The 25,958-nt window shown below is 38.1% G+C and overlaps 1 protein-coding gene across 1 annotated transcript; it reads right to left on the bottom strand.

Annotated features, from left to right (window-relative positions):
* Positions 1–1,719: 1,719 nt before the first annotated feature.
* On the bottom strand, positions 1,720–24,463 carry CUNH20orf85 (chromosome unknown C20orf85 homolog). Its single transcript, XM_027853400.1, has 4 exons — positions 24,336–24,463; positions 15,008–15,089; positions 12,014–12,118; positions 1,720–2,440 (listed from the first exon to the last, which is right to left on the bottom strand). The coding sequence occupies exons 1-4, from the start codon at positions 24,401–24,403 to the stop codon at positions 2,285–2,287; spliced, it is 411 nt and encodes a 136-aa protein (XP_027709201.1). The 5' UTR covers positions 24,404–24,463; the 3' UTR covers positions 1,720–2,284.
* Positions 24,464–25,958: the final 1,495 nt, after the last annotated feature.

The raw sequence follows: 25,958 nt of genomic DNA on the forward strand, positions 1-25,958 counted from the left end.
ACTGGTGGAAATGGGGAGTAGGAACTCAATATGAAAATACACTGTAAGAATGATCCTGTCTGTTTATGGAATCCTGTGTTATTCTTCAATTATTTGCTATTACTATTACCAAGAAACTTGAAGCTTGAAATACTTTACTGAGTCTCATTCTCAACTAATCTTTCCTCTCCTTTGACTTGTTCCAGAACAAAATGGCCCAAGGGCACATAACACACAGCCCTTATAGTTTGTATAAAGACCAATATTGCTTGGCAAGACCTATGAACAAGATGTTACTGACAGGTGGAGAGTTTCTCCTGACTCTCTGTCCCCAAAGAAAGGAGGATAAAATATTTGGCCAGTTTTTTTGCTTTTTGTACCAAGTACAGCCATGTTATTCCCTTTCCTGGCAAGTTGTTGACCTCCAGAGAGAGAGGGCAAGGCTCAGAGATAACCATCTTTGGGAAATGCCATTTCTTCCATGCCCAACTCTTGAGCTAGCATCTCCATGAGATAATTTCCTTGCTAGCACATGCTTTAGGAGGAGAGTGTATTTCCCTTTGGAGGTGATGGAAAAAAGTTTAATCAGAGATGGTGGTTGTTTCTATGTCATTTTGACTTCAGGAGTAGGGCATAGAACCATCTACTTAGCTAAGTCTTTATATTCATCATCACTCTCATCTTTATTACTATAGATTATTTAATTGTATAATATAAACATGATATATGACAATGTTATAATTATGCTATTGTTGTGTTGTCTCATTATTGTAGCAAGGTTGGGGGAGCACCCAAAGCAAGTCAGCAAACAGTTGGCTGAGAATGGCCTGTGGACATAGGAGCCTTGCCTCAGTGACCCCTTTGGTATACTATTGCTATGTCACAAAAACGCCCCCTGCTGGGCACTCTTTCCAGGTGATGAGAGGTTAAACTCAATTGTGAAGATCAGGAGCGTGACTCTGAGGCCAAAATTCCAGGCTAGAATATTACTGTTCTGGGATATATGATGCATTCTGACTCTCAACAAATATAGAACTCCATCATAAGACTCCTATGGGAAAATAGGAGGAAATGGAGAAAAAAAAATGACTGCTCTCTTGAGCTGTGCAGTAGACAAAGTCACACACCTCACCACCAGGGAAGAAAGGAGGGAAAAACCTGGACTACCACAGTTGAGCTGCTGCAGGTTTCTAGGAGCCCTACCTCTGGTAACTTCGTCTTTCTCTTGTTATGCTATCAACTTATACAAAGATTGGGCCAGTCTGATCAGGGTACACCAGCATTGAAGCCAATTTAATTTGACTTAAGTATCTATTTTTTCCCTAGAAATGTCTGTATGTGTATGTGCTTATACATGTAGGTAGTGTAGCGCCTGGTAGTCATCTCTAAGGTCCAACTCCAGCCCCAACAGAGCACCTCTATACCCCACACCCCATCCTTGTTTGTAATAGTATAGAGCAAGAGAGAAGTCGGACCCACTAATTCTAGAGGCTGGAAAGACTTTCATATTTCATTCTTTCATTTAAAAAGGAAAATTATTACAATTACACATTATGACTTTTCCCATTACGATTTTGCTATATCTTGGGCCAGCATAAGAAATTAAATGGGAATTTTTTGGGAGTTTTGTGGAAGCTGCAGATGACACTTGGAGCCCAGCAGATGACACAGAAAAAGTTTAGAAACTCAGAAATGCACAGAATATATGTGCAATATTGTATAATATCAACATGTTTTATTTCTTAATACCATAATAATTCAGACTTCTTCTCTGGCATGAGGGGAGGGCCAAAAAATTTTGCTTGGATTTTCCAGATCCCTGGGGGCACTGGGCCCTTAACCTCTGTGATGTGAAAGGGATAACTGTATTTGTAATTCTGATTAGTCAAATTTTCAACAAAAAAGTTTAAGTTTTAAAGTCATGCAAGTAAATACCCATATAATACCCACATTATAATACCCATAATATAATAACACAATACCCATGGAAATACTCACCATGTCATAAAGAATACATCAAAAACACTTTGCCTGTACAGGTGTATTGACCATAAAGAATAAAACCAAGACCCTTCTTTCAACGGAATAAATCTACCTGGCTTCTTGAAGTGAGTATGACCTCTTTGAATTCCAAAAAGTTTACACATTATTTTTAGCCTATGCTAAGTACCTCATCATCATACTTTTTTTTAAAACCAACTCACATAGTTATTTTAAATTCTTTTTAGTCTTAAAATGATCAAGGTTCTCCCATTCTTTGAGGATACACAAGGCCCTCTGTGGGCCCTGCTCTCTCCCCTTAGTTTCAGTGGATTCCCTGCTCAGGCCATTGAAGCTCTTTGGTATAGGCACCTTTACAGCTTATAATTTTGTAGTTTTTCTCAAGTTCCAAACCAGGAATTGTGGATCTCCAACCAATAAAACCCTTAGTTGTCTGAGGAACTGGTGGTGAAGGGTAGACCTGAAATGAAAAATGTCAGGACTTTAAGTTATCTTTCTAACAAATTCATATTCAATTTAGCAAACATTTATGGAACACCTACCATATACCCTGTGCTAGCTATAGGAGATACAAAGAAGGTACTAAATAAGCTGTATTTTCAAGGAGCATAGTCTACTGTCAATCTATTTATTAAGGGCTTATGGCATGCCAAGCACTCTGCTAATAGCTGGAGGATACAAAGAAAAGGCTCTCTGTCTCTCTCTCTCTGCCTCTCTCTCTGTCTCTTTTTGTCTCTTTTTCCTGTGTGTGTGTATATATGTGTTATATATATATATATAACACATATATACACACACATACATATATATGTGTGTGTACATAAGATATATATGATACATCTCTCTGTGTATATATAGGTATATGTGTATATATATTTATGTATATATGTATATGTATATGTATATGTATGTTACCTGCCCTCAAGGAGGGCATTCTAATGGCTATTCTAAAGCCAAATAGCTTTAAAAAATGGATACATTTATATAAATAGGTATGTATGGGATACAGTACAATATAGGTAGCAGATAGCCCTAGAAGGGAAGGCTTTAGCAGATGGGAGGACTGGGGAAAGCTTCCTGAAGAAGGGGTATTGGAACTTAGTCTTGAAGGAAGCCAGGAATTCTAAGAGGTGGAAGTGAGTGGGGGAAGCAGACCAAGTATGGACAATAGCCCCATGCAAGGCATGAAGATGGAGCCTTGTGTGAGGGGAACAGCACATAGTCCAGTATGATTGTACTGTCAAGTGTGTGGAAGGGAGTAAAAAGCAAGGAGATTTGAAAGTAGGAAAGGACCATGTAGTGAAGAGCTTCAAATGACAAATGAACAATCTGAAGACTTATGTGTAAGGACCCGAACTTAAACAAAGTAACATACTGACCCTATTCTTGAAGGAACTGAGATCTTGGTTTGGGTATGCCCTCTGCTGATATAGATCACAGCTCTTCTATGCCTTAATAACTATATGGCCTTAGAGAATTTCTGTGGCCAAAATATTGGCAGCTGGTGGTACAATGGATAGAATGCTGGGGCTGGAGTCAGGAAGACCTGGGTTCAAATCCAGCCTCAGAGAGCTTACTAGCTCTGTGACCCTAGGGTAAGTCAATTAACCTCAGTTTCCTCTCCTATAAAATGGAGATAATAATAGCAACTACCTCCCAGCATTGTCAAAAAGATTAAATGAGATGATAGTAATTGGAAAGTGTTTAGCATAGTGCTTGGCACAGAGTGAATGCTATATAAATGTTGTTATTATTGTGGATTCTGTGGCCTACACTAGGGAGGTGCTGAACCTCTCCTGTATTAGCTAGACTGGTCCTAGAACATGGAATATCAGAATTGGTCCAACTGCCTCAATTTACATATGAGGAAACTGAGACCCAAAGAAGGGAAATGAGTTGCCCAAGGTCACAGGGTAAATTGGTGACATAACTGGGACTAGAACCTAGGTCTCTTGACTCTTCTAAGATCCCTGTAGGCAGAGTAAATATCATTATCCTTATTTTTCGATGAGGAAATCACAGCTCAGAAAGTTAAGGTTCTGTGATGGCAGACATGTATACGCCATCAGCAGAGCCAATGTTTCCTGAATCCTTTTCAGCTTGGTAGGAAGGACCTGCCAGAGTTTGTGCCCCACTGCCAAAGCTTCAGAGACCCCTGAAACAGTCCAGCACCACACTGACCAATCAAAGGAGAATATCCACAGAGAATATAACAATATGAACTTTAAAAATGCATTTTAAGATCAGAAGCATTCTGCTTCTGAAAATCAATTAAATACTTTTTATCATATAATTACTAATGTCCTTAATATTTTTCTTCTAGTAAAATAACTTCATTAATGAAGAAGAATCTGGTCTAAAATGTTTGACATTTTTGTGTCCAAACTGCCCTTTATAAAATCTATTGCAATTGTGTCAGATGACATTCTGGCTGTGCAAAACCTTCCTATTTTGATTAAAAGGCTCTAGTGCACACACACACACACACATACATACACACATACACAGATACACACACACACACACAGACACCCACCCACACACACACACACCCCAAACAAAAAAGTTCCTCACTGTCTAGACCACATGGAATAAAAGAAAACCGAATCTAATTAAAACAAAGAAAATAGCATCATATCTGGAATGAAAGAACACAGTTCAATTTGTCAATTCAATCAACAGATTTGAGCATTTTGGAAAATGATGGTAAATGTTTAGAAAGGTTTTTTTGTGATTGTAATTTTACATAATCATCTGTTCTGCTATTACAAGGTGATTTAGACAAAGACACAGGCTAGGAATATTAGATCTAGCAGAGTTAAGTGAGAGACAAGGGTGTTTAATACATTATGGATTATTGAACTCATCCTTATCTTTTTATTTTCCATTTCTGCCTGTAATAACCCCTTTAGCTGTCTGGGTTGGTTTAAACTGCTACAGAGAGAAGAAAAATCTGTCCTTTAATAGATTTTTTTCTATCAAATACAAAAATTAATCTCTAAGAAAATCCACAGAAAGAGAAAGAAGTCAAAGAGATACTTGAGGAACCAGAATTGCTATTGGGACAGCTTAGAAAGAGAAATTAGTTTTAAGGCCAAATAGCTTTAAAAAAAAACACAGCGGTCCTGGGGGATTCTTGTAACCAGCACTTTAAGTTGGACCTTTTAATTCCATGTTGAACAAGAAAGAAAGATGACAAAGTAAAGGAACTGACCAATGTAATTGGATACATATATATACACACAGACATACACACACAGACATACACACATTATATATGGATATCTGTATATGTATAAGTATGTATGTACATATATGTAGATGTATGTATATATGTGTATCTATGGAGAGTATGTATATATGTAGCTCTGAGCCAAGCAAATTCAGCCCTGCTCTCTGCTTGGGGCTGGGCCAGAGTTTGGCTGGAATGCCTGGGCTGCACGAAAACAGCTCTCTGCTGTATGGCTTTCACATCTGGGGACTTACTCAATAGAGAAACACACGGAGAGAAAACAATGTTTCGGTTTGTTCTCTTGCCAGGACTATTCTTCTTTGTTCTCCAGCCAAGGCTGGAAACTGTTTGTGATACTTAGGTGGAGCCCCTTCCTTTGAAAAGATAATTATGGCGGTCACAAGTGCCACCCACTGAGCAGCAGAATGGGGAAACCGATGCTCCTCTGTGCTGAAGCCACCAGGAGCCAGACTCCAGAAAGGAATGAGTAGGAGTGGGGGATTAAATCTAATCTACCTCAGTGGAAAGGATACAGTCTGATGATCCATTGCTAACAGGAAAAGCAGACAGTGTCATTTTTACCCACAGATGTGAAGAGGATTAAGTCACTTTTCCCCCCTTTGGCATTCTTCTGGGTACCCAACACAGATCTCCTAAAGAGTTCTAGCTGGGATGGTTCTGAACCTGGAAGCATAAATCAAGGGCACACTAGAGAATGTGATAGTGTCTTGGAAGACCAGACACTCATAGCAGTACAGAGGAGAGAGAACTCAAAGTCATTAAGAAGAAAGGTTCCTGAGGGCGGGGGGGAGTCAGTCATCATGCATTTATTAAGTGATATGTACTAAGCACTGTACAAACAGCTTAAACAAAGAAAAGCAAAAACAGTTACTGCTATTCAAGTACCTTTTTCCTCTCTTCCCTCCTCTTCTTCTTCTATCATCAATCAATCAATCAATCAATCTGAATTTATTGACTACCTACTATATGTCAGGCACTGTGCTAAGTGCCAGGGATACAAAGATAAAATGTCTGCCCTCCAAGAGCTATCATTCTATCATATATAGATAGGTGAGGCAGTGGATAGAGCACTTGGGTTAAGTAGATGGTGCAAATATCTCCTTAGACACCTAATAACTGTGTGACTTGAAACAAGTCACTTAACCTAGATTTGCCTCTGTTCTCTCAACTGTAAAATCAGGATGGTAATAGCACCTACCTCCTGGAATTGTTGTGAGGATCAAATGAGACAATATTTGTGAAAAGCACTTAGCATGGTGCCTGACACAGAGTAGGTACTACATAGATGCTAACTATTATTATTTCATTATTACTGGCTTCAACAGTTTGCCTACAGCCAGTACAAGCAAGTGGTAAGAATATTCGATTGAGGATTCAGGAAACCTGGGTATGGCTTCTGGCTCTAGCAATAATTGGTTGAGTAATTCTGCGGAAATCATTCCACCATTTTGGTCCTCTGACCTATAAAATGAGGATACTGTACTCAATAATCTCTAAGTTTCCCTTCCAACTCTAATGATCTGTGATTGTATAATTATCATAAAAATCAGTGATCATTCTTATCATTTGAATTCAGTCTGACATCCAAAATCTTCTACAATCTGCTTCCAATCTACCTTTCTAGCTTTATATCCCCACCAATCCCATTCACGCCCTTTATGTTCTCGCCAAACCAGACCTTTTCCTGAAACTCTCCCACTTCCATACCTTCATTCACTTTATCTCCCATGTCAGATTTCTCCGTCTCTGCCTGCTGAAATATTTCCAATTCTAAAAGAGTTATGGTGGGGGGGATGGAGGACCTATCTCTTCTATGAAACTTTCTCAATTTCTCCCCATCTTTACTCTCTAGATGATGTATCTCTCTTTCAATCTTTTCTTATATTGTTTATGTCTGTTTCATGCACTTTGCAAATCTTAATTGTTTCATATTAATGTGTCTTATGTTACTACTCTCAGCTTTAAAAACTCCCTGATACCAGGGACTGCCAGTCACTATTTTATAAAAAAAAGCACAATATTTTGCACATATGAGGTTAAATAAATAACCAAGATTATGATGATTCATTTGAATGACCACAATATTTTAGATTTAGAAATTAAAGGGACCAAAGAAGGTCATTGATTCAATCTTTTTTCTCCCCATTTTACAGATGAGGAAATTGAGGCCTGAAAGGTTAGGTGATTAGACTAGGGTCACAAAACTCATACATGTCTGAAATGGGATTCAAATTCAGGTTTTCTTGATTCCAAGTCCACTCCTTTATCCCCTATACCATGCTGCTTCCCATAAGAAACTAGTGGGGGTTTTTTTTTTTGCTTTTTTTTTTTAAAGTATAGGCAATTTACTCTAGACTCAGAATTAAAAGTTGCACTCACTATTCCTCCCAATTTTCCATTTCTTACCCCTCAGGGAACAACAATTGTGCTCTCTGAAGCTTTATATGGAGAAAATCTTCCATCTGTTGCAGTGTCTGGAGCTTTAGAAAACAATAGCTAATACTAATCTTATTTTGTTTTTTGTTTCTCAAAGCACTTTGAAAAAATTCAAGTGCTATATAAATGCTAGCTATTATTATCATCATCTTCTACAGGAAGTCTTCCTCAACCTTTCTTAATCCTAGTGCTTTCCTTCTATTAATTTTTTCCTGTTTATCCAATATATAGCTTGTTTTTTACATATTCATTTACATGTTGTCTCCCCTGCCATTGGATTGTAAACTCCTCGAGGGCAGGAATTATCTCTTGCCTCTTTTTGTAACCCCAGAGCTTAGCACAGTTCCTGGCACATAGTAGGCACTTAATAAATGTTTCTTGATTGATTGATCATCTAATTATCAGCATCATCATCATGCAGGTGGGACTTGAGTTGGTTCTTGAAAGATTGGCAGGACTTGGATAGAGGAAGTAAGGGGGATGAATATTTCAGGTGGGAGAAGACATGGAAGAAGAAAGGGGCATGGAGTGACACAGGGAGGAACCAGATCTGACTGGAGATAGGAATTTATTGGTTATGGTAGAAAATGAGGTTAAACAAACAGCTATGTGAGGGAGATGTTTTAGTTTATTCACTTTTTAAAAAATATCTTTGTTTTTCTATCCTTATGTGATGTGGCATCATTTCTGAGAGCCACAGGAAAGTCTAGATATGTAGTATACACTATGTAATGTCTACCAGGCAATTAGGAGAGCTGGGTTCTAGTTCCGGCTTTGCCATTAAGTAGCTAGGTGAGCTTGAGGAAGGCGTGCAGACTCTGGACTGCACTGTCCTTATCTGTCATATGAAAGGTTTGAACTGTTTTTGGGGTCAGGATTGTTAGCTTAGTAGATGAGGAGAATGCTATATAATCTACTTAGATTTTAGCAAATCCTTTGACAAACTGTGCTTTTCTTATAGGTAGGAAGAGAGATGTGGGCTAGATGATAATATCTCTAGGTAGATTTGGAACTGTTTGAATATTTGAACCTAAAGAATAGTAATTAATGGTTCCCCTGCAACTTAAAAGGAGGTCTCTACTGGAATGCCCTGGGGATATGATTTGGTCCTATAGTATTTAACCTTTTTTTCTCAAATGCTTTATATTAATTTTAAATTAATATATGATAAACACATGATAAATACATGATAAATACATGATAAATGTCAGCAAATGTGAATACTTCAGTATACAAAGATCATCTAGGCGATACAGTGGGTAGAGTGCCGACTTTAAAAGCCAGGAAGACTTGAGTTCAAATTCTGCCTCAGACCCTACTGGTGTAACTATGTGGTTCTGAGAAAATCACTTAGCCTCTCAGCTTCAGTTTCCTCATCTGTAAAATTGAGATAATGATACAGCCTACCTTTCAGGGTTGTTGTGAGGATTAAATGAAATAATATTTATAAAGTGCTCTGTAAACTTTATTTTAGGCAAGGCAATTGGAGTTAAGTGACTTGCCCAGGATCACACAGCTAATAAGTGTCAAGTGTCTGAAGCTGGATTTGAACTCAGGTCCTCCTCACTCCAAGGCTGGTGCTCTATCCACTGTGCCACCTAGCTGCCTCTAAACTTTAAAGATCTATATAAATTATAGCTAGGTTATAATAGGAAAGAAGTTTGCATACGAAACTATATACTTCTGCTATGTAAAATATGTTCTATTTAACATTTATATTAGTGATGGATAAAGACATAGATGGCATTCTTATTAAATTCATAGATGACACAAAGATATGAAAGGACTGGAATCCAAAAAGACAGGCTAGAAATCTGGGTTGAATTGAATAAGATCAAAGTTAACAGAGATAAATGTAAAGTGTTAGCAACAGGGTTCAAAAATTCAATTCCACAACTACAAGATGGTGGAGATATGCCTAGATAGCAGTTTGTCTATAAAAGATCTGGGGAGATGGGGTCTTAATGTACTACAAACTCAACATGTCAACAATATGCCAGAGGAGCCAAGAAAAGCTAATGCAGTGCCAGGCTTCATTAAGAGAGGAGTTATGAGTCCAGGATTAGGAAGATGATAGTCTTACTCTACTCTGTTCTGATTAAATTGCATCTGGAGCATTAGGTTCAATTCTGCACACCGTACTTTAGGAAGGTCTAGAAAAGGGAGAAAGTGAAAGAGAAGGGAGAAAGTGAAAGAGAAGGGAGAAAAGTGAAGAGCCCTGTAATCTTTCCAAATGAGGAATGATTGAAGCAATTGGATATATTTAGCTTGAAGTAGATAATATTTGTAGGAGTAAGGGAGGAAGGGCATGTTAATTATCTTCAAGTGTTAGAATGGCTGCCATTTGAAAGAGAGACTAGGCTTGTTCTCCTTGGCACCACAGAGCAGGACTAGGAACAATGAATGGAAGTTACAAACAGGCAAATTTAGGCTAGATATAAGCTATTCCATAGTGAAGTGGGCTGTCTTAGGAGGTAGTAGGTTAGTTTGATACCCTCACCCCAACCCCCATTGAAGTTCAAGGAAAGCCTGGATAATAGTTTATCAGGTGTGTTGTAGAAGGGATATTGTTCAGGTGCATAGTGTACTAGTGGGGCAGCTAGATGGCTCAGTGGATAGAGTATTGAGTCAATAGGACCTGAGTTCAAATCTGGCCTCAGACATTTATTAGCTATGTGACCTTGGGCAAGTTACTTAACCTCTGTTTGCCTTAATCCGCTGTAGAAGGAAATGGCAAACCACTCCAGTGCCTTTGCCAAGAAAACCCCACAAACAGTATGGTATTACAAAGAGTTGGACTCGATTGAACAACGACAAATGTTATATTAGGTGACCTCTAAGGTACCTTCCAAATTTGAGAATCTATGATTCTATGCCCAGATGATCTCTAAATTTTGATTGACGATGATGATGACTATTATAGCTAGCATATAGCTACCTTAAAGTGTGCTTTAAGGTTGCAAAGTACTTTACAAATATTATTTCATTTTATCTTCACAACAACCTTGAGAGAAAATGCTATTATTGCCCCCGTTTTATAGATGAGGAAATTGGAGCAGTCAGAGGCTAAGTGACTTATCCTAGGTCACATAGCAAGTAAGTGTCTAAGGCCAGATTTGAACTCAGATCTTCCTGACTCTGGATGCAGTGCTCAATCCATTGTGTCACCTGGCTGCCTCTTACATTTTATATTTCTTGTATTTCTAAATTTTATGATTCTATAGATTATATTGGGCATCACATTATTCAGATAATTGCCTTCCCTTTAAGTTAAGAGCAATAGAGAGAAAAGAGAACTATAAGCATCTCCTATGTAGACATAGAAGGAATGAATACTTGATTAGAAACTAAGAGACCTGGAATCTAGGTTCTGCTCTGTTATTAAATCATTGTTAGACCTCAGGCAAGTCGCTTAATTTCTCATCTCTTAAATGAGGTGTTAGACTAGATAATTTCTGAAATTCCTTCCAGATTTAATCTATATTCTAAGACTCAGGTCTGATTACACCCCTCTTCAATAAACTCCATTGGCTCCCTATAGCTTCCAGGATCAGATATCTAATTATCTGAAGTTCAAAAGCCTTTATAACCTGCCTTGCTCTCACCTCCCCCCTTTTCCCATTTTCCTACACCTTTCCTACACCTACAGCCCACAAGTACTCTTTGATCCAGTGACAGTGGCCTTGAAGAAGACATTCCAATCTCCTTACTCTGGGCATTTTCACTGGATGTATCCCATGCTTGGCATACTCTCCTTCCTCATCTCTCCTTCTTGATTTCCCTCAAATCTCAGATAAAATCCCATCTACAGGAAAAAAAAAATTTCCCAGTTCTTTTTAATTCCAATGTCTTCCATCTGTGGATTATTTCGAACGTGTCCTGTATGTAGTTTGTTTTTACATAGTTATTTCCACGATTTCTCTCCTCTTAGATTGTGAGATCCTTGATAGCAGAGACTTTCTTCTACCTTTCTTTGTATCCCTAGTGCTTTGCACAGTACTTGGCACATATTGGTGCTTAATTAATGTTTATTGACTAACTCCTTGCTAGCCTGACTTTCTATCTTGCATATTAAAAGGTCTCTTCCATTGTTAATATCTTAAGTCTTACATTCTAAAGGCCCTTCTAGCTCTAATATTTGATGTATCTGATATACAACACAGCACATCCTTCAATGTCCTGAAAAGTAGAAAGTGATATTTCTATAGTTCTAAATTAAGATTCAGTGCAGTGGTGTATTCTTCTAGCCTCTGAATTTTTATTTTTGCATCTAGAATGAATATGATTTCCATTGTGGTTCATTTTTTATTTATGAAAACAGTATTGAAAATTCCATTTTCTAACCTTAATATATTTTTCCACTGGTGTCACGGGCCGGATGCGTAAATGTCCTGGAAGTTCTATCTTGGGCTTCGGAGGCTTAGGTACTTCCCCTTCTCTCCTCAGTAACTAAAACAGAATGTCTAGGTCACCAAAGAATATTTGAATTCAGCATGATTATTTTCCCCAGAAAGCTGCCCAATGTGTTCCCAACTTAATTCCCCAAGCTAAACTCAAAGCTAATGAATTCATACCTGAAAATCTGCCCAGTTTCTTAAGGCTACCCTCTAAATGTTGGTATTCTATATATATGTACATGTATACATACATATATACATATATGTACACACATACACATACATGTATATACACATACACATACATACACACGTATGCACTTTGCAAGGACAGAAGCAGCACATGCACTGTTGTACCAAATCTTAAATATTTAGAATCTATAGTGGTTATCACACCAATACTCATAGAACCTGGGAGTATTTGCCGAGTGTAGACCACTTCAAATGATTTTTCAATGGCAAGTGGGTCATGTTTTGCCTTATTAAATTCTTCTTTATAAAATGGTTTTTGAATGCATTGTAACCTATCTCCTCATTTAGACTCCTAGACTCTGGAGTCAGCCATAACTGATACTGATTTCGATGGAACTTAAAATTGAGTTTTGGGGCGCACGCGCGTGTGTGTGTGTGTGTGTGTGTGTGTATGTGTGTGTGTAACCAAAACCACTTTAAATCTCCTCCAATCCCTCCAGAGTTAATTGCAAATCTACAATTACTGAAGAAAATGTTATCTTAAATTTTTAAATTTGCATTATGTATGAAGAAAGAGTTTGTCAAAAGCATGGTAAATATAAACAAGATTTATGGTAAGGGTAATGTTTATCCCAAGGAAGACAAACTCTCTTTTCAAACACTATGATAACAATATTTAGTTTGTAGTGGAAAAGGCAGGGACCAAGGGTTCATGACTAAATGTTATCTCCCCCATTAGACTGTGAGCTGCTTGAGAGCAGGAACTGTCTTTTGCGCTTAAGTGTCTGGCACATAGTAGGTACTTAATAAATGTTAAATGACTGACTGACTCAAGTTTGGTGTCTAGGATTCCTTAGTAATGTAACTTTGCTCTACCCTATAGGATTAAAAGATCATGGATTTATAGCTATAAGGGCCTTTGGATGGCATAGATCTTCTTTTACAGGTGAGGAAAATGAAATTCATAAAGGCTAAGAGATTTACCTAAGGTCATAACTGGCATCTCTTTAAACTTCAACCTCTGTTTTACAAATGGAGGTGATAACAATGCCTTGACAGCCCTACAAGGGTTATTTTGAAGAAAGTACTTTGTATACCCTAAATCACAATACAGATATAAACAATTACTGTTTGTGTTGAAGTTAGGGGTCCCTAACTTTTATTAGTTAATATTTTCTTAGCCAATTTTGAGTTGCTGAAGAGACCTGGATGTTATAAACTGAATTTCTTTTTAAAGGCAATTCAAACTTTTTTGCTAATTCAAAATGGCCTGCCCAATTTTATCTCAGATTGGCTAGGTTTTATTGAATTCCTAATTTGAATGAATACATTGATATAGGCAGTGGTATGCTAGTAAATACTTAATAACTTGCTCTCAAAACTGTATGCGACACTTTAAAATTTAATCTGCATCATTAACATTTTCTGCATCACTTTCTTAAGTCTAGACAATCAAAAAAACAACAAATCAAGTCCTGATTTGTAATTTGCTAGTTTCTGAGGTGTAAGCATTCACACTCAAAGTTTTGATAGTCTAACAATTGGCTCTGGCTGGTAAGAGCTGGCTCCAGCACACCCTGGGATAATAGACTGCCTCTGAATACTGTTTCTAGGTAACAGAACCATAGAGAATGAATCATCTTCACCAAGATGAAAATTACCTTATTAGCCTACCCAAATGCACTCCCCTCAAGTGAAATTATTTGAAAGGAAAAAAAAACATAGGCTACATTGTAAACACAGTGCACAACTGCGGCTCACTTTCAGGCCAAATTTTGAGAAAAGTTTAACCTAAATTTGGACCAATATAATAATGATGATAACTCACATTTACATAGTCGTTCATATAGTGTTGGAAAGGATCTTAGTGGTTTTCTAGTTCAAACTCTTTGTTTTACAGATGAAGAAACTGAGCCCCAGAGAGAGGAGATGATAAACTCAGGATCCCATGGGAAATAAGTGGCAGAGAGGGGATTTGAACCTAGCTTCTCTAATTCCAAATCCATTAAACTCTGCTGCTTCTCTAGCCTTTCAAATTTTATAAAACACTTTAGCATCAAGATTTAAGAGTTGAAAGGAATCTTTGAAGTCATCTAATCCAAACCCCACATTTTAGAGATGGAACCTGAAACCCAGAGAGCTGGAAGGGACCTTAGAGGACACGTAGTACATCACTGTCATTTATAGATGAGGAAACTGAGGACAGGAGAACTGAAGTTAACTTCCCAAGGTCATAAAGTTATAGGTAAAAAAAAACAACTGGGTTTTGAACTCAGATCCTCTGACCCAGGGGACTGTTATTAATTCACTGGTATTTCCATTAAATCATGGAAACCTGAAGTATTTCTAGTATTGTTAACCTCCCCTAACATATACCCCAAATAAATAGCATGGTTGGGGCTGGCTTATTTTTTGTGAAGCAGATTTTTCCCTATTGGTTTCTAGGACATCACTGAAGATAATAATAATCCTATAAAGAAATTAATGAAAAGTTCTTCTGATTTCTAAATATTTGTCTTTATAAAACCTCATTTTGTGTCCCCACCTCTCCCCACCCCCCCAACCAAAAAAAAAAAAAAGAAATGGTATCTTACTTAGTTTTGCCTGACACTGGCTATTTTATTAGCTACAACAATGAATTGGAGGAATAAGAGATTATAGTCATTTGGGTCAGTATCTGATATGTCACAATTCCATTCTTGCACATTGTACATTTCATAGCCATGTGTCTCTTAAAATTAACTATTACCTCTTCCATAGAGATTGTTAAAAATCCCCAATTCTTAGACCAATTATTCCGTGCATCTGACTCAGCTTGAAGGCGATATTTCCTGAAATTAATAATCTCAGAGTTATGAAAGCAAATTTTGTAAGCTATACTAGCAAATAACCAAACCTATGAAGTTGCACTCCATCATTGACTTACATTATTAATTTGCACTGTTATTAATTTCCCAAGTTAGACAGTTAAAGTGACCTAACAAACCTGGGCTAGAATTAGCAAGACAAAAGGAAGGAAACAAGCATTTTTAAGTACATGCTATATGCCAGGCACTGTACTAAATGCTTCACAAACTTTATCTCATTTAATCCTCACAAAAATCCTGGGAGGTAAGTACAATTATAATCACCATTTTGTAGTCAAAGAAACTGAAGCAGACAGAGGTTAAGTCATTTGCCCAGGTTCACACAGTTAGTAGGTATATGAAGCAAGATTTGAACTCAGGTCTTCTTGACTCCAAGCATAGCACTCTATCCACTTCCCTACCTCTAATGATATGCTGATCATTACAGAATAGCAGGGTTTCAGAATTAGAAGGGACATCAGAGAGCATCTAGGACAGCCCTTCCTTTCATTTATTCATTCATTTGAAAGGCATTGAGAAAGTGCTTACTATGTGTTAGGCAGTGTGCTAAGTGCTAAAAATACAAACACTAAAGTAAAACCCTATCTGTCCTCAAGGAGCTTACATTCTATTGGGAGAAACAATAGGCATAAATATAATTAAATACAAGATACATACATAAAATCATTTCAGGGGGGCACTAACCTCTGGGAGAATCGAGAAAGGCCTCAAATGTGTGATAACTCTTGAACTAAATCTCAAAGGAATCCAGGGATTTTAAGACATAGTTGAGTAGGAAGGAAGTACATTCCAAGTATGGAGAAGATAGGAGACAGAATGTTGAATGTGGCAGGCCAACCAGTTTGCCTATAGGGGTAGGTAACCTGCAGTCTCAAGACCAAATGTGACTTTCTAGGTCCTTGGGTGGGGCCTTTTGAGTGAGTCCAAGTTTTACAGAACAAATCCTTTTATTAAGGGGATTTGTTTGTGTGAAGCTTGGATTTGGTCAAAGGGCCACCCTTGAGGACCTAGAGGGCCACACGTGGCCTCGAGGCTGCGGGTGCCCCACCCCACCCTAGAACATAGTGAAAAGAGAGTAATGTATAATAAGCCTGGAAGAGTTGTCTAGATCCATATTGTGAGGGGCTTTAGGGAGCTACTAGAACATTTTGTTTGGAAAAGTGACATAGATCCACCTCTGCCTTTCTGAATACTGGCATATATGTGGAGGATAGATTGGAGAGGAGAGAGATGGGAAGACCAATTAAAATGTGATTGCCATAATCTAGGAGAGAGGAGATTAGGGTCTGAGGTAGGGTGGTGGTTATGTGAATAGAGATGTTGTATGGTAAGAAGCAACCCAGCTTGGTAACTGATTGGACATGGGGAGTGAGGGAAAATGAAAAGGCTAGAATGACTTTGAGGTTGTCAACTTGGATATCTGGAAAGATGGTGGTCCCCTCAACACATATAGGGAAATTAGCAGAAGGGGAAAAGATAAAGAGTTCTGTTTGGACATGTTGAGCCTGAAATGTCTGTGGGAGATCTAATGATTGTTTGATAGGCAGTTTTTGATTTTTAACTTGACCTTAGGAGACAAACATAGATTTGGGAGTCCTCATGATAAAGATGATACTTGAACCTGGGATAGTTGATAAAATCACTGAGAGAGGGTATATACAGAATGAAGAGAAGAGAGCTCTAGGGGACACTCACAGTTAGGGTATGGGGTTTAGATGTTGAACTAGCAGAGGAGACTGCCAAGGAATGGCCAGACAGGTTGTGGGTCAACTAAGAGAGAAGAGAGTCATGAAACCCAGAGAGGAGAGAATACCTAAGAACTGATGGATAATCACCTCAACAGCAACTTCAACAAGTGGTTATTCAGCCTTGGCTCGAATAGAGATAAGAGAATCTACTACCTCCTGAGGCATTGCATTATACTTTTGGACAGTCCTAATTGTTAGGAAATTCTTCCTTACATGAGCAAAAACTTGTGTTACTGAAGCTTCCATCATCTTGGAGTTGTTCTTTAGAGCCAAGCTAAAAAAGTATCTCTCTTACGACTTTTCTTCAAATATCTGAAGACTATGATCATATAATCAAGCTTTTCTATGGTAAACCCCACCGTTACTTCTTTGATCCTTGTATGAGAACCTTTTACCATTTTGGTTACCTGCTTCCAGACATCATTCATTTGTCAATATTTTCCTACCTGTCAAAGTTTGTCCAGAATTGAATTCAATTTTCCAGATATGGGCTGCTTATTAGGACACGTAATAGCAGGACTATTGCTTTTCTCATTCTGAATACTTTCCTTTTATTAGGGAAAATTCAGATATAGTTTAGAACTACTAAATCTAAGCAAATCTTAGTGATTGGGGCCAAAATTTAAATGCAAGGCAAATCCTTAATATATGCTAATTGAGAAATAAAACAAATTAGGTATACCTTATTTAAAAATCATTTTTCAAAGATTTCACAGACCTTCAGAGCTAGAAGGGACATTATACATTCAATTTCTACCTATGCAAAAATCCTTTATACAGAATTAATGGAAAACTAGTCATCCTGCCTCTGCTTGAACACCTTTAGTGATGGGAAACTCACTATATCCTGTGATAGCTCTTTTATCTGATTTATAAAAGAATTGAGAAGGAAATGTTCTAGCCAGCATGCAATCGTAGGAGTATGAACTGCCTGATGAGTGTTTCTTTTACCTCGCTGGCATGGAGTTCTGTAGAATAATATAGCCATTTGTAATAAAAAAAATAATGATTAGCATTTATATAGTGCCTACTCTGTGCCAGGCACTGTGCTAAGAGCTCTACAAATATCTCATTTTATCTTCACAACAACTCTGTGAGGTAGGTGCTATTATCATCCACATTTTACAATTGAGAAAATTAAAGCGAACAAGTTAAGTGACTTGCCCAGGGTCAGACTGAACTCAATTCTTCCTGATGCTAGGCCCAGCTCTCTATCCACTATACCACCTTTGTGCAGGGGAGAAAGATGTAGAGTCTAGGAGTCAACTTTTGTGTGATTTATTTTGCTATTCTGTCCTAATTAAAAGCTTTGCTATTTGATTTATTATTCTTGGTCTGTTGATAAAGAATGCCTTGGGGGAGTGTGTGGGTGGGCAGGGTTTGAGTTATACTTGTTTAATTGAGAATAACTATTATTACCTGTAATAACCTACATAGAACATGAAGTAGGGAAGGGTTCCTGAGTTGTTTGGGTCCTGTGCTATATATACTTCATGTATCTTAAGTCCTCCTATTTCAAATTATTTTGTATTTCACTACTTAGTAAATATTTTTATTGATTTACTTTATATTTATCCTGTATATATTCTTATTCATAGTATTAGAATGTAAACTTCTTGTGATTAGGGATTGTTTCATTCTTTTTATGTGTATCCTCAACATCTAGTAGTACATGGTAGGTACTTCATAAATACTAATTAATTGATTGATCAATATAAAGTGTGGTTTGTTTTTTCAACATAGAGAAAAATACAAAGCTGAGGCTTAGGCCGTCAGCCTATGTCAGATCTCTGTAAATTCTTTGAAGTTATTTGCCTCTCTGTATTCCCCAGTCCCAACCCAGCTATATTTCCTTTTATGCCCCCTTGTCTTTATTTCTGCCTCTCCACCACCACTTCCCCTCATCCTCAGTACCTTAAATAGAAACACTAGCCCTGAAATGTTTGCTGAAAGCCTGGCTACTGGCCCTCAACTGTGGCTGCTGCTCTTTTTGAATCCAGAATTAGAGAATTTGGTCATTCTGAGACCAAGGTGAGATCTGTCAGCCAGAAAGCTAAGGGCAGAAGGAAACCCAGGAAACTTTTGTTGTTGTTGTTCAGCAGAGTCCAACTCTTTGTGGCCCCATTTGAGGTTCTTGGCAAAGATACTGGAGTGGTTTGCCATTTCCTTCTCCAACTCATTTTACAGATGATTTATAGATGATTTATGATTTATGGATGAGGAAACTGAGGCAAACAAGGTTAAGTGATTTGCCCAGGGTCACACAGTAAATATCTGAGGCCAGATTTTAAATCAGGAAGATGAGTCTGGCACTCTATTCACTAAACCACCTAGCTTCTCAGGAAAATTTACTGTTCCATAAAACTTTTAAGGCACAAAAGGAAAGGGGAAAAGATGAGTCACTCATGTCAAGCTATGTTTCTTGATCCTTCAAGAACCGTGGGCTAATTATAGAATATCAAAGCTAAAAGAGAGTGCAAAGGCATCTAAATTCACCTATATATATGTGAATCAATCAAAAAGTATATCAATCAGCAAGCATTTATTAAGTGCCTACTATGTGCCAGGTACCATGCTTGCTCTCTGGAATATAAAGACAAAAATGAAACAGTCCCTGCCCTCATTGAACTTACTATCAGGAGAGAAAAAAATTACATTACACAAAATATCTATAAAAGAAACACTAGGAAATATTTTTCTGGAGGACATACTAGCATTTGGAGGTAGAAAGAGGGCATCAGGTAGGAAATAGAACTTGAGCTAACCTTTAAAGAAAACTAGGTATTTTAAAAAGTGATGGTCAGTGTGGGAGGGGATAATCAAAAGCAAACAGTCTGAGGCGGGACAAGGTCAAAAGACAGAATAGAATAAATGGGGGGGTAGGATAGGATGAAGGGAAATATGCTTAGTTTTCCGCAACAGGACTACTATGGAAGTGTTTTGCATGACTACACATCTATAAACTGTATCGAGATGCTTGCCTTTTCAATGAGGGTGAATGGGGAGGGAGGAAGGGAGAAAATTTGTAACCCAAAGTTTTAAAAACACATGTTAAAAATAAACAAATAAAAATTAAAAAAAAATGATGGTCAGGAGGCAGCGCATTCCAGACTTGGGAAGTGTCCTAGGGCTAAGCCTAGTGATGGGAGAGCGAATGTCTTGTGGAAAGAACAACAGGAAAACTAATCTAGCTGGATTATAAAATATGCTGAAGCAGGTAGTGAATAATAAGATTGGAAAGGTAGTTTGGAGGCAGATTGTGAAGATCACTAAATGCTAAACTAAGAAGTCTATATTTCTTCTCCACTCTGAGCATTCTCCGTGGCTGTCCCCCGTGCCTGGAATGCTCTCCCTTCTTTTCTCTGACTACTGACCTCCCTGGCTTCCTTTAAGTTCCAATTAAAATCCCACCTTCTACAGGAAACTTTTCCCAACCCTTCTTGATTGCAGTGTCTTCCCTCTGTTAATTATTTCCTATTTATCCTGAACGTAGCTTGTTTTGTATATATTTGTTTGCTTGTTCTCTCCTCCATTTCCCTTCTCCAGTTCGAGCATAGGTCTGACCATGTTATTCCCCTGCTCAATCAAGTCAAATCTCTCTATCGTCCCTAGGATCAAATACAAAAAAAACACTGTTTGACATGGAAAGCCCTTTACAATCTTGCTCCTGCCTATCTTTCTAGGCCCATTACTCTTTATACACCCTACATTCCAGTCAAACTGGTCTACTTGGTTATTCCTCCCATGTAGCAAACACTCCATCTCCCACCTGTGTCTTTGTATACCTTGTCCCCTGTGCCTGGAATGCACTCATTTTTTACCTTTAAAGGCTCCTTAGAATTTTTACTTTCCTTCAAAGTACAACTCAAATAGCACTTTCTCCATAAGGCCATTTCTGATCCTCCAGTTGCTAGTATTTCCTCCCTAACATATTCCCTAACATATGTATGTATATATCTATCTGTCTCACAAACACATATAAATATATATTTTATGTACATATGTATTTTATAAAATATATTAGTACAAGTATATTATATGAAAGATAATATATAATGCATTTTTTCTATATATATACTTATATGAGTACATGTCTTCCCTAATAGAATGTGAGCTTTTTGAGGGTAGAGACCCTTTTATTTTTGTCTTTGTATCCCCAGTGCCTGGTCCATAGTAAGCACTTAATAAAACATTTTTTGGTTAATTGATCTTGGTGGCTCTTCTTTGAATGTTCTTCAGCTTATCAATGTCACTTCTAAAATAGGATGCCCAGAATTGAACACAATACTCCAGACAGGGTCTGACTAGGGCAAAATATAGCAGGATCTTCACTTCCCTAGTTGTGGACTTGAGACCTTTTTTTTAAAATGCAGTTTAAGATTGCATTTAGTGTTGGTTTTGGCTGCCACACTACCCCATTGACTCAGTTGCATTCCATTAAATATCCCTGTTTTTTTCCCAGAGTAATTGCAATCTAGACATGCATCCTACTTCTTATAACTGCAAAAGTGATTTTAAAAAAAGAAAACAAACAGGTCGAAGATTTTTCATTTGTCCTTACTAAATTTCATCTTTCTAGGTTTGGCTCAAGGTTTATCCTCTTCTTAAGATTTCGTGAAGCTTTCGCCTTTGTCATCCAATGCATTAGCTATTTCTTCCAGTTTTGTGTCACTTGCAAATTGGGTAAGAATGTAATATACCCTTTTGTTCAATTCAGTAATAACCTTGTCCAATAAGGAAATGAACCTGTTTTATTATTACTGGTTCCTGATAAAGTTGAGATGACTCTTTGTGATCACTGCTTCCTTTTCTTGCTATTTACTAACCATCCTTTATAATTTGTTCTAGAATTTCTCCAAGGAACAAAAATCAAGTTCACTAGCTTATAGTTGAAAGTCTTTAAAAATAGGGACAATATTTGCCCTTCTCTGATTTGTTCCATTCTCTATGATCTTTCAGAAATCTCTAACAGAGGATCTGACTTCTCATCTGCCAGAGCTTTCATAATCCTAGGCTATTTTTCATCTGGGCCTACTGACTTGAATTTATCAAGGACATCTGGATGCCCTTTTACTGTCTCCTTATTTATCTTAAGTATCAATGCTTTAGTAATAATTTTTGGTATGTCCCTTATAATCCTTCTCATGGGCATTCTCTCTATTGTCGGTTATTATTGTCCTATCCACCCCCTTTGTCCTCAATGCAGCTTAAAACTCTCTCCCTCTATTTTTTCCCCTTCACATTCCTTGCCAAACACAATTTATTCTGAATGTTAGTGCTCCTGACACTATTCTTGTGGGACTTGTATTCAGCTTTCATTACCTCCCCTCACTTCTATCTTCCGTATTGTTTCTTTTCACATTCTAAGTTGGGCAATACCTTCATTGCACATTTACAGCAATCTCTTTGGACAATTCATTTTTTAACCTGAGTGGAATTATTTTTATGCCTTAAGGATCCTATTCTCAACAATTTCTCTTTCCACCACGGTTGACTTCCGCTGTAGAATTTAGCCCATGGGATCCTACTTACACTTTCTCTGTACCTGTTGAAGTCTACTCTTCCAAATTTCTGCCATGCATGTCATAGCAGGTCATAATGAATGTTGCTTAAACAAGAACCTCACTGATTATATAATGTAATCATCTAGAACAAGACTAAAATAAAAAGTTACCCAAGAGAACAGAGAACCATTTGAAATTCTGAGCAATGAATGTTTGGAATTTTTAACAAAATCAAGAAAACAAACAGAGGTTTTGCTTAAAATAAGGTTTCTGTTTTCCTATCAACTTTTCTTCTCTATAATACTTCTGGAGAAAATGCACCTCTCTCATAGTTTTCATCACTTTTTTTGGGGGAAACTATCTTATGGTTTTTTAGTATAGATGAATTTTATGTTTCAAATTTTGGTCATCTTTGCAGACAGCAAAGTGTCTGGTTGAACTCTGTCAGGTTCAACTGAAATGAAGAAGTTTAGAGTGTGGAAGGTAATGGATTATGTTGGTCTTTGGAGAACTAGCCTAACCAAATGTGAAGAATTATATCACCAGAAAGCTGACTAGTAGGTAATGTACTTCCCTTCCCACCCCTAGCAACTCTTATAACAACCTACTAAAGAAGTTATATTTTCATCAGTGGAGGGAGACGCCACACTGATCATGCATCACTTAAATACAAAAGCACTATCCCTATAACCTCAAAGTATTTCTCTTACTATTCAATTCTCATTAGCCTGCATTTTCTTCAATACTGAATAGTATGGAAAAACAGAAGGAGACAAATTCTCCAAGTGGACAGAGATTTCTCAGTGGTGAAATATATGAGAAAAGAAGTCACAAAAAGATTCAGGACATTCATAAACTTGTGGCTACTGCCAATAAGCCATAACAAGTTTCAAATATTTTACTTGAAAATGAATGCTGGAAATATCAGACATCTGGACACTTCAGCCTGTCAAGTTTAACCATTATTAAAATTCATCACAGAACTAAAAATATTAGTAATCCCCAAATCTTTAATTGCTCAAAAAGAACATGGCTTTCAAATTAGTCAAAGTCCCAAACTACTAAATCCATTTTGATTACAATAAAAAAAAAATCAAGCAGGGACAAAGCCTGCCCCGGCACATTTCCTGTCTTAGAGGGTAATTTTTCATAAAGTTATGAGGCAGTAAAAAGTAAAATTATGGGGCAAAGCATTTTGGTGGAAGTTCAGAGTTAGTTATATCATTCCAGGAATAATTCTCTGGGGGCAGTTTTTCAACCAGAGTCCCTTATGCCTGACTTTTACCTTCTTTATCTTTCCTAGACAAGGCTAGAACCTAAAATAGATATTGAACTAAAATATCAGGATTTGGGAACTGGGGAATAAGGGTTTGAAGGATTAAAGAAAGGAGGTTTGGGGATTAGCGAATGTGGGTTTGGGTTTTCTAGAGTGAACGCTTGGGATTTAGAGAAAGAGGGGTTAGGCAATGGGCTTTGGGGATTAGGGAATGGGGAATTGTGGATTGTGAAAAGAGGTTTTGGGATTAATATGGAATGAAGGATTAGAGATCGGGGGACTAGGGAATAGGGAAACAAAAGATTGGTGAGTGAATGACTGGAAATTAGACACTGAAGGATTAAGGGGTTAGGATTAGGAAAGGAGGGGTTGATGATTCTAGAATAAAGAATTCGGAGGTTGTGGATAAGGGAATGGAGTACTGGGAAATAGCAGGGTGGGAGTATGGCATGTTTGGTCAAAGGACTACAGGCAGGGTAGTGTTGGGTCAGGAGGAGTGGTCACGGGATCTTGGGCTGCTTTCTGGGAGCCTCGGGCAGCGGGCAGTGAGTGTATTTTGAAGCTGGGGAACGGGTGTGAGAAGGAAGAGGAGGGAAAGAAGGTGGAGATGGAGCAGCGGCCTGGAGCAGGGGCCAGGATCAGTCGGCAGATAGATGCCGGGGCCCCGCGGCTCTGCAGTTACCAGATCTCATCCTGTGCAACGAAATTGAGTTTATCGGCGGCCGTGTTGGTGAGGGGTTTCTGGGCCATGACTTGTTCTGGTCCAAGTCGGAGTACAAATGGCAGGAGTGGCCTGGGATCCTGCCTCGGTCATTGTGTCCCTACGGTTGTCCTTGGCAACTGGGTGTTGCCGGGAGATGGCGGGTTCGGGAGGCTGAAGCCACCTGTTCAGTTCGCTGTTCAGGCTTCCCTCTGAAGCTGCTGGGAACCCCGCCCTTTCCCTCTTCCCTTTCGCTTAAGGTACCTTGAGCTCGAAATACACTATTCTGAGTTCCCTTCCACCTTTTCTCCTTGTCTTTTTGCCTTTGTTCCTCAAGAAAGCGCTGCTTTCCCTTCTTCAGAGGCAGTGCCTCAGAGGCAGATGCAGTGGAAAGAGCCCTGGTTTTGCAATCAAGGGAGGTTGGGTTCCATTCCCTGAATTCCATCCAGCTCCTGTTGTGCCACTTCGCAGAATAGAATGTCAGAACCTCAAGGAACCTTAGACATCAAAGACTGGGGCATTTGTAGTCAAGAGACTTATATTCAAATTCAAACCCCTCTGCTTACTGCCTAGGTTAAGTCATTAAAAACCTCTCTGTTCATCAGATTCCTTATGTATAAAAAGAGTTTGTTGGACTGGATGACCTGTAAGGTGTCTTCCAGCTCTGAATTCAGCATCCTTTGATGATTTAAGGTATGTATTTCCCAAGGTTCTGTCCTTATGCCATTCTAAACTCTTGTTCATAGAGGAGGGAACTGAGGCCTAGAGTGGTCAAATGATTGGTTTGTCCAGCATCACATGAAGTAACTTAGCAAGGACTGGAACTCCTGTCCTCTGAATTCTTTGACCCCAAGTCCAGGGACCTCCGTCTCCTTCTACATCTTTGTACTGGTTGACATCCATGCCTGGGATGTACTCCTTCTTCATTTCCATCTTTCAGAATTTCTAGTTTTCTTCAAGGCTCAGCTCAAAGCATCATCATCATCTTCTTCTTCTTCTTTTTTTTTTTTTGGTGAGGTGATCAGGGTTAAGTGACTTGCCCAGGGTCACACAGCTAATAAGTGTCAAGTGTCTGAGGCTGGATTTGATCATCTTCTTCTTTATGTACATATATGTATATATATATATATTCTCCAATTACATATTAAAACAATTTTTAAAAATTTAAAAAAGTTTTGCATTCTAAATTCCCTCCCTCCCTCCTCTCTTCCCTCCCTGAGATGGTAAGCAATTCAATATAATTTATACATGTACAATCATGTAAAGCATTTCTATATTAGTCATTTTGTACAAGACTCGAATGAAAAAAAAGAATGAAAAAAAGTGAAAAATAGCATGCTTCAGTCTGTATTCAGACAGTGTCATTTCTTTCTCTGGAGCTGGATAGTGTGCTTCATCATGAGTCCTTTGGGATTGTCTTGGATCATTGTATTTCTGAGAATAGCTGTCATTCCCAGTTCTTCATCATACAATATTACTGTTACTTTATACAACGTTCTCCTGGTTCTCCTCACTTTACTTTGCATCAGTTCATATAAGTCTTTCCAGGTTTTCTGAAATCATCCTGCTTGTCATTTCTTATAGCACAATATTCTGTGACAATCA

The sequence above is a fragment of the Vombatus ursinus genome, unplaced genomic scaffold (assembly GCF_900497805.2).
Source record: "Vombatus ursinus unplaced genomic scaffold, bare-nosed wombat genome assembly UNPS02000580.1, whole genome shotgun sequence".
Taxonomy (NCBI): domain Eukaryota; kingdom Metazoa; phylum Chordata; class Mammalia; order Diprotodontia; family Vombatidae; genus Vombatus; species Vombatus ursinus.

Excerpts from the sequence above, each read along its gene's own strand:
- CUNH20orf85 (XM_027853400.1), bottom strand. The coding sequence starts at position 24,403 with ATGGCCCAGAAACCCCTCACCAACACGGCCGCCGATAAACTCAATTTC. Across the intron at positions 15,090-24,335 it reads GTTGCACAGGATGAGATCTG|GAAATATCGCCTTCAAGCTG; the intron begins GTAACTGCAGAG and ends TATTAATTTCAG. Across the intron at positions 12,119-15,007 it reads TAACAATCTCTATGGAAGAG|TTACTGAGGAGAGAAGGGGA; the intron begins GTAATAGTTAAT and ends ATTCTGTTTTAG.